A 9,712-nucleotide genomic window follows, 5' to 3' on the forward strand; every position below is an offset into this window, starting at 1 on the left:
TAAAAGTCGATTGTACCAGTGAGCCTGTCTGATCAACAAAGTTTTACTGGCAACATCGCGTTTCTTCAGATATAAATAAAAAACTAAAAAAGGAGAGGGAAAACACACAGAAGACGAAGAATTTGATCGGTTAAATGGACTCTAAAGAGTAAACCATAAAATAAAGGTGGGGCAAAAAGAAAAAAGAAAAAAGAAAAATTCTTTCTTCTTTCCTTTGCCTGCAACAAAGCGAGGCAAAGAAAGATCAAAGAAAGAACCCCATCCCATCCATCCAGTAACAGAGCCGGTCAAAAACTATTCTCTCTCCTTCCCTTACAAATCAAATCTTCAATTTATCCATTTGTTTAATTTATTAAATTCCTCCTCCTCCTCCTCCTCCTCCTCCTCCTCCGCTACTCGGCCGAGTTTTCCGTTTTGGTTGTCATTTGCCACGAGCGAAATAGACATTATACAGTACACAAACACGTATATACTCGTCCATGTCCTTCATGTCACCAAACTGACATTCATTTCAAAGTGATTCTTCTTCTCCTAATTAAATCCTTTTTCCTTCTAATTTTTATTTTTGGCAACAGTAGATCTGCTGTTTGACAATTAAATTCAATTCATCTTGCACTGCATGTTTCCTAACAGCATGTCTTAGAATCTTTGTATTACTGTAGTGTCTCGTAACGAATCTGGATCTTGTCCTTCCCTTCTGCAATTCCGGTTATAGACTAATAACATCGGAGAGTACTAAATGGAAGGCGAGAAGAAAACGATGGTGGTCTCGGATGTAGGTGCGTGGGCCATGAATGTCGTGAGCTCCGTCGGAATCATTATGGCCAACAAGCAGCTCATGTCGACAGACGGTTATGCGTTTAGTTTCGGTATGTTCTATCGCCCTCAGATCTGACATGTCTTATCCGCATTTGCTCTAGCACTGTCATTTCTTGTCAAATCGCTAATTCTGATAAAATATAGCTTCATTTAGCAATAATTCGCTCTATCTGGTGATATACTTAGCGTTAATAAGAGGCGCTTTTTTTTTTCGTTTTTCAGCCACCACCTTAACGGGTTTCCACTTTGCCGCAACTGCCCTTGTTGGTCTTGTCTCAAACGCAACCAGTTTGTCGGCATCAAAGCATGTGCCTATGTGGGAGCTTCTTTGGTTCTCCATTGTTGCTAATATGTCTATCACTGGGATGAACTTGAGCTTGATGCTAAATTCTGTTGGATTCTATCAGGTATGACTTGACCCCAAATGTTATAGATAACTTTTCCAATTCAAAAACTAAATAAATGAATGTATGAAAAAGAAACAACTAATGTTACTGCTCCCATTGCATTTATGTCATAGATTTCAAAACTCAGCATGATTCCTGTGGTTTGTGTGATGGAATGGATCCTCCACAACAAACACTATTCGAGAGAAGTGAAAATGTCAGTTATTGTTGTTGTTATTGGTGTTGAGTGTGCACTGTGACTGATGTCAAAGTTAATGCCAAAGGTTTCATATGTGCTTGTGTAGCAGTTCTTTCGACTTCATTGCAACAAATTGTGAGTATCTTGTGATTTTTCCACTTTTATTGCATTTTTTGTTTGGGTGGTACTTTTCAGGCTGATAACCCAATTAATTTGGTTGCTATATTGGCTTTGTGATGTCTTTTCCAATTGAATTCTTTGGCGAACAGCTGCATTTTTGTTTTATTGACTCGCTAAACTGGCTCCATTTATTGTTCAGTTGCTTCTCTTGAGGTCAACTCCATTTTCCTTTATTGAGCACTTCATGGTCATTCAGTATATTGTTATAAATTACTAGTATTGACCGAGAAAGTCCCAGTTATTTAATGGCAGTTAGTTGTAGATCTGGGGAACTGAGTGTTTTTAGGCAAAGTGTACAACAATTTGATTTTCAGCATCGTCAGAATCTCAGAGCATTTAATAGTTGGCATGGTAACATTTGGAGCAAGTGAGAAATTTATTTCAATGCTGGAGGACTAATCTATTAGGGTTGAGGAAAATGAAATGATGAATGACACATGCTATGGAATAAGGGCGGACCCACTGCAAGATCCTTTGACATGCTATGAAATGTGAGGAACGCAGTCTGAAATCACAAGTATTCTTAGGTTTATATATGTAATCCAAAAAGAAACATCATGCACAAGGCTCCTGGAGTGGTAGAGGGTTCCAAGAAGGGTCCCCCACACTGCATAAAGACAGTTTCTGTGGCCTGTTGGTCTAGGATCTTGCCATTTGCGCCCATATTATTGAATTGTTCCTAATGAGATTGTGCCGTTCTAATATACAACAAGAATTACTTGGTCAAATTTTGATACCAACCAATGAAATAGACTATTTACTACATTTGTCTATGCGATCTTTCTCTAATTGTGATTATTAGTAAGTTACTTACATCATCTTGATATATTTTTGCTTTGTTTCTTTATTATATGTCTCTTTTCATGTGTTTCCTGTATCTTCATTTGTATTGATAGTGGAAATTCCTGGGAAAGCAGCCTCGCTGCTGTGAGGGGATAAGGCTGTGTGCATCTTGTTCTTCCCCAACCCCACGTCAACTGCAAGATTATTGTACTGGGGAGTTGTTTATCTTTAACTGAAGTGGGTGACAGTTTTGGGCTGGAAGATTTTGTATGATTACTTTGCAATGCCAACTGGGCCTCTACATACTACATACTGTGTTCTTTTGTTTTTTGTTATGAAGGAAATAAAGTTTAGGTTGGGATTTTTTAAATTGTATTCCATGTGTTGCGTTTTCCAAGGAGGTCATAGGTTCAATTTCTAGAAACAATCTCTCAGATCTGTGTACATCTTGCTTATCCCCAACCCCGTCCACTGTGAGAGCATGGGAGTTGTTTACCTATTCCATGTGTTACAGTGGGAAAGAACCATAACAAAGTAATCAAACTAACACTATAATAGAGTTATGGCTGAAACTTGCATGTGATGATTTCTACATCAAAATTGCATTTATATCCTTGGAAACTGCTACTTTTAAGAGATTCAACACAAAGCTGTCTAATGCTCTTATTTTCAAGGAGATCTGTGATATCTGGAAGGAACTATCTGGGTTTGATTTAAAGTGGAAATCAATTCAGGTTGTGTTCGTCTGTATGCTTTTCCAAGAGTGTATGGTTTCTGTTACTTGTTATATTTTGTATTGCTGCGACAAACAAGGTTTCAATGATGTCATTGAGAAATAGAATTATGCTTAAGGATTTGATATAGTTTATTATATAGAGTGACAGAACATCTAGAACTATATCTATATATACACACCCATTTATCGCTTTATGTAGCATATTTTGATATGTTGCCTGATTTCTTTCTTTGTGGAACAGTCTATAGGTTCCTTACAGAAGAAATACTCAATTGGATCTTTTGAATTGCTGAGTAAGACAGCTCCTATTCAAGCCCTTTCTCTCCTTGTTCTTGGTCCTTTTGTTGACTATTACCTTAGTGGCAAATTTATAACAACCTATAAGATGTCTTCCGGTGCAATTGTAAGCATTCACATTTTTTTCTCATCTTTTTATTCAGTTTTTTTATTTCCTTATTGTATCCATGAATTGTTTACGCACCATGACATTTTTTTGTGAACAAATTTTATATGCAGTTTTTTGTACTTCTTTCGTGTTGCCTGGCTGTTTTCTGCAATATGAGCCAATATCTCTGCATTGGACGATTCTCAGCAGTATCCTTCCAGGTTTTAGGTCACATGAAAACTGTGTGTGTTCTCACGTTGGGGTGGCTGCTGTTTGATTCTGAGCTGACTTTCAAGAACATAATGGGAATGATTCTTGCTGTTGTTGGCATGGTTATTTACAGTTGGGCTGTGGAGGTTGGAAAGAATACAAACACCAAGAACTTACCTCCCATGAAGAATAGTTTGACTGAAGAGGACATTAAACTTCTGAAAGCAGGAGTAGAAGACAGTTCTGTGAAGGACATTGAGCTTGGTCAGTCCAAAGAGTAGATATACTTATTTTTGGCAGTAAAACAGGTATTTTTAATTGTTTTATTTCCTCCTCATCTTAGCTGTATCTTTTATCTAGTTACGTGTATGCATGTTGCTCATTATCTGCTGGCCCCCTCACGTATTTATTTTAGAAATTATGTTCTATGTTATCAGAATTTTTGTCTACTGTTTATCTGGAAGAGTTTGTAATGAAATTGTGATGGGAAATGATATATAGTAACATCCATAATTTAGTTGGAAGATCTTACCACGCATTGTTGCATCTGTCAACAGTTAACGTTGTCTAATCATTCTACACTTTCAGTCTTCCACGTTTTACCAAAAGTGGTTGTAATTTGATGTTCCATAAATTGACCAATGGTTTTATGGTTGTGAGACAGACGGTTTTGGTGAGATCATGATGTGGGACATTGGCAAGAAGGCGAGAATGTTCAACACATTTTGGCACCACCATCGTTGTTTGACCACTCTTTCTAATCCTCGTCACAAGTTATCACCTTGCATCAATCAGAATACTTGATAACTTTGGAATCATGTACCTTCTGTATATGATAGAGCACTTGGACAAGCCATAAAAGGGTCCGGAAACTACAGAAAATACATGCACTTTCATGCAGGGCAATCCCATCTGTTTTATAGTGTGGGACTCGCGCTATATTTTAAATTTCAAAAACAGATCAGAGTGGAAACTGCCTGCAGGCACCCCATCCGAAAGATGTGCATCATTTTCATGAGTTAAACTGAGAGCACAACATGTACTCTTGGATTTGCTGCTTCCATGAACAATCTTGCAGCGTTCTCTGCTTTTGTGTCTAATGATTGATAACTTCTGTAGGGCTTGCAACAAGTTATATTCCATTAGTCATTAGATGTTACCAGCATACTCGCCAATCAGTGCAGCAGAACGCATGTCATCTTCCCGATAGAACAGAGTGTTCCATCCCCCTTGGACAGAGAGGAACAGCTACTCGAGAGTTAATGCCCAGAGCCATCCGCAGTTTTTGAGGCAATTTGTCCGGGAACACAATTTACCTCTAGCATAAGGCCGAAGGAGCAAGAAGGCAATATACATCAGTGACAGAAATGAAAGAACGATATTTTTTGTCAATTAATATATTACACCTTGCACCGTGTAACAGCCTTCTATTATATATTGCTTAAATATCACACCCAAACAACAAAAAAAATTAGTAAACGATAATATAGTATTAAACACCTATACAGAACCCTGTTCCTCCTGACGGATCAATGCGCCCACATGTAACAAAGAGAGCCACATAACCTCTTCATAGGAGTTTCCTATTGGCATGTATTAGACTTTTTCAATTTGCCCTTTCTTACCATGCACTTTCCATAATAAACGGTTCAATTACAAAACTTCCCAAGGAAATTTTTAAAAAACAACCTTGCATAGTTATTTCCATTAATAAATGAATCAAAAGAACTTTGAGGCGGCTATCACATCACCTTGGAAGTTGGAACTGGTTGGAAAGAGTCGAGAAGAATGGCTGAAGGCCATGTTTCAACCGATGTTCCATGGTATAATAAACTAGGACTGCATCACAATCAAATATATTCATCACATATGTAATTCACAGCGAAGCATGAAGTTAGAAACACAGTATATGCTCAACAATCATAGATATCAGGTCACACGCCAGCCAGAGCAAACTGGAAAAAGCAAAGGGATGGGGTTGGGAAGCAGTTAGCATATAGGTTAGATCATCCACCTATCACTTAAAATTCCAAACAGAACAATACGACAAAAGAAATCTGCAGATTAAAATGGAAGACAACCTGACATTATCTTTTTCACATGATCTAGTCATGCCATGAAGCGTCTCCTTTGCCTTCTCGTAAGCTCCTTACTCTCCTGTAGTCAATTTCTGCATCAGAGCTCGATAAACCTAGATGATATTTTCGACTGAGTTTGGCTGCTGACATGTTAGAATATAAGTCCTCTTCAACATTCAGAATATGGTTACTAGGAACACCTAACCCAGAAATACTGCCAGATCGCCAAATTGATTTAGTCTCTGCAAACAGAAGGAGGAGCATTAGAAGTGCAGTATTCAAATTGCCAGGATTGCTGTGAATATCCCATAAAAGTAGTATACATTTGACAGATATATGCAGTTTACCTTCACAAAATACACGGCCACCAACAAAATCCGAAACTGATTTAATGCTTCCAGGGCTGAGCAAGTTTGCTTGCATAGTCTGCCCTTGTACTCTTTCACTCACCAAAGCTGGTTCTATATTTCCTCCCCAGGCTGATTTATTACATGAGAAAGGAGTCATGGTAAATGAGTCCTCCACAACATCAGAAATTTCCACATATTGAGGTGTAGTGATAATTTCATCGGCACTAAACCCAAATGATGCCCTGTAAGCTTCTAATTCTTCCACATCTTGCTTGGCAATTTTATTTGGCTTGTTCTGGCACACATTTCCGCCAGTAGAATAAGTATCTGAATCCTTCGAAACACTTAATCTTCCAGCAGTATGAGGAAAAGGTGGATTATTATCCAGATAGAATCGTGCAAATGTATCAGGACAGAAGAAATTAGTATCTTGAGATACCACAGAGGGACCAGAGGTCTCGTGCCCAAGAAGTCTGCGAGAACCACTCCTTGAATATTTTCCATTTTGGGGGGAAACCGAAGGATCCCACTGCGGAGGGAACTCCCGTTCAGGAAAAGATGAAGACAGACAGTCACCTGATGTCATGGATTTAGGAGATATGAGACTGCTGGCAGGACTTCCAGAGTAAAGTGAGTATGTTCCTGGGAGATCATTTGCAGCAATATAACTGGTTTTGTCAGCGCTTTTGATATTCAAAGATGATGTAAAGAACTGTGCAAAAGGCACATCTGGCGATGAGGGGGTGGTTAGGTGAGCCAATTCAGGTGGCGGAGTGAGGGGAGCGGTAGATGGCTCAGTCGTGAAAGCTGAGAAAACAGGAGGAGAAACCAGCTGTGTCTCATGGGCATATGGCCCAGTGGTGAACATTGTGGATGAAGGACCAGCAGGTGAGTTGGCAGATAATGACAAGAAGCAACTAGGTGACTGAGCGGTTGAGGGGAGGGCAGAGTTTGTAAAAGATGCTGGTGAAGAAGGAGGTGCTAGAAGTGATGGTGCTAGTGTTGTAGCTTGGTTACTCAATCCAGCAGCTTGAGGACCATTTGGCTGGGCTGCCAACGCGTTGCCCTCAGGAATACGAGATGCAGGTACAATACGCTTTCCACCTTTCTGTGTACCAAAACAAGAAAATGCGCCCCAGCATCCTCCCCATCTCTTTCGCTGCAGTATATCAAATATTACAAGCTTGTAGCAATAAGCTTGACAGAAATAGCAAAATCAGAAACAACAAAATATCAGACCAAAGATCTTTCAGAAAAGGACCCCAATTACTAAGGCTAATAACACCTTTCCCTAAAGCATGAGAAAGAACAGAAGTTACAAAGAAAATGGCTAAATTCAGATTTCGGAATGTGGAAGCAACGAATATCTAGATCCAACTTCAGCAGTTAAAGGAAGCAAAGTACAAAAACAAATAAAGTTATCCCAGGGGACTATATTGCAGCATAGATTCCACAAAAGCAGGCTAGCTTACGCTTCTCTTATTTGAAGGTGAGAAAGAAACACATGCGAGAAAGGAATGACAAGAGAAAAGTGAGATAAGCGGTGGACACAAAGTTATTGCCAGCAAAATCTCTCCCGTCCACTTTACCCCACCAAACAGAGCATTAAACTAATCTTCTTTTCCCTATATGGATTATTTCTCTCTACTTCCCATGATCTAAGCAAGCTACACGAGAAAGTTAGTACATACCTTGCAACTATCATCTACAATCCTCAACAGATTTATGTACCCTGATGAGCAGTACATAGGTGACGCGATCACAATTCATCACATCTTCTTAATTTCTTATTTATTGATCATTGATCAAGATGTAATGTAGCCAAACTGTCTCTTAGATACAAAAATCTAATCCAGCCATCCGAATTTTTGAAGCTGATAATCATATACCCTCACCATCAAATGCAGTAAAACGTATGCTCCCAAATGCTGACCATTTTTCTCTTAAAAATTGACAACCATTTCCATCCTCAGAATGATCAACTGTTGCAGCTCAACTCAAGGACAGTTGATTCTTGCTTGCAATGGAAAAAGCACAATAAAAAAACCTCTCAAACTACGCTCTGAGTGAGCTTGAGTGGAACTATTGGCTATATACACAAGGCCAGAATAATTAGCAGAAGCTTCGGCTAATTAACAAAAACGAAAGTCCACACAAACTCCTACTCACTTAGATCTGTGTGCAGCCTAGCTCAGAAAAATTAGAAGAAACAATTTGTAACAAAGCAACAACACCTCATGAGTAAGCGACATATAGAAAAATACCCAAAAAGCATAACAGCAAAGCTAGATCCAGATCTGCTCAACCAAACGCAACTGCATATAGAATCAAATTCCGATTTACGTTACTATCATTATTAGCAAGTAAATTGAAAGAGACATACTCCTTCCTGCTGAGGGAATCTATTCTGCTCGGACCCCATGCCTTACGGAGTTAGGTCGCTCGCCGTTACTAAGAAGTAAGAGCAAAACAGGTCATGTAAAGTTTCTCTATCCTCTTCTTTGTGTTCCCTCTCACATTTGTGCACTCACTAGTCACTACTCGCTAGACCTCTGCAAATCCACAAGCTGACACCACGTAGATTTAGCTATCGAGAAAAAGACTTGGCAGAACCGAAAGCTGATATTAAAAAAAAAGAAGAAAGAAAGATGAAAGATCAATAAAGATAAACAATAATTATAATAGAAATATTGTATCCTCTTACGTCATTGCTAAGTAGCCCATTAAAATAGGTTATCAAAGGACAAAGAAAGACAAAAAATACAAGGAAAGACAAAAAAGCAAAAGAAAAAGATTGAAGTGATAGCACCAGAAAAAAAAATTGGAGTGTGGGAGAGATGGTCCATGGAGAGAAGTGAGTTCTACACCTCTTATCTAGAATACGTGTCTAGGAGTTTTTTCTTAACTGAGTTTTTAGGTGTTCTCATTATCAAGTGTTTGATTGTATATTTTGGGTGTTATTTGATTTTTTTCCCCTATAAATTGAGTGTTTATCTAAAATATACCAAAACATGGTCCCTAAAACGACAAAACATATCCCTATGAGTGTTCAACCATTACCAAAATTATGAGAACGTATCTGAAAAACTCATGACTATGGGTCATCTATGAACATCCCAAAACACTATCCATGAAGGCTGGGTTGTGATTGGGTCACCATAGTAGATAGAAACCCATGTAGTCCATTCGAAGATATAAGCTCATGTAGCGAAGTAGCCCTTTAGAATAAAGCCCAAACAAATCAGATGAAAGACCAGGAGGAAAACATGAGCTGTAGTCCAATCCCCAAGAGATGACAGCAGAGCTGAACACTCAAAGGCTGCAGATCATCGCGAAGATTGGATTGGAAGATATTCTTTACAGCTACATATCTATAGAATACTCTCATAGAAGAGATCTTGTTGAGGAGTGAAAAGCAGGAATCCCACATTGGAAGAAGAAAACTTTCACGTGATACTTTATTCTATAAAATGCGTGTGGGCGTGTGAGGGGTGGTGGGTGGGCATGGTGCGGAATGGGTTTCGAGGGTTTGGGGGTTCGGGGTTTTAGGGTTTCCAGCTGTAAAAAATTGAATAAATCTTCCAGA

General features: G+C 38.9%; 1 protein-coding gene and 1 pseudogene across 4 annotated transcripts; one reads left to right on the plus strand and one right to left on the minus strand.

The window, feature by feature from the left end:
* The first annotated feature begins 143 nt into the window (after positions 1–143).
* On the plus strand, positions 144–4,224 carry LOC120008896 (annotated as a pseudogene).
* A 274-nt stretch (positions 4,225–4,498) lies between these two features.
* LOC120008895 (uncharacterized protein At1g76660-like) lies at positions 4,499–8,763 on the minus strand. 4 transcript variants are annotated; one of them, XR_005470550.1, is made up of 5 exons: positions 7,818–8,489; positions 6,124–7,285; positions 5,780–6,018; positions 5,450–5,537; positions 4,499–5,016 (listed from the first exon to the last, which is right to left on the minus strand). XR_005470550.1 is itself a non-coding variant. In XM_038859267.1 (4 exons), exons 1-3 carry the CDS (start codon positions 7,872–7,874, stop codon positions 5,804–5,806), a joined length of 1,434 nt encoding a protein of 477 aa, XP_038715195.1. In that variant the 5' UTR covers positions 7,875–8,489; the 3' UTR covers positions 4,499–5,016; positions 5,780–5,803. The 4 variants fall into 4 exon arrangements, 3 of the variants coding, with proteins under 3 accessions (XP_038715195.1, XP_038715196.1, XP_038715194.1); XM_038859267.1 differs by lacking the exon at positions 5,450–5,537; XM_038859268.1 differs by lacking the exons at positions 4,499–5,016; positions 7,818–8,489 and adding an exon at positions 8,510–8,763 and having other exon boundaries at positions 5,110–5,537.
* Between the last annotated feature and the right edge of the window lie 949 nt (positions 8,764–9,712).

Source organism: Tripterygium wilfordii, chromosome 11 (assembly GCF_013401445.1).
Source record: "Tripterygium wilfordii isolate XIE 37 chromosome 11, ASM1340144v1, whole genome shotgun sequence".
NCBI lineage: Eukaryota > Viridiplantae > Streptophyta > Magnoliopsida > Celastrales > Celastraceae > Tripterygium > Tripterygium wilfordii.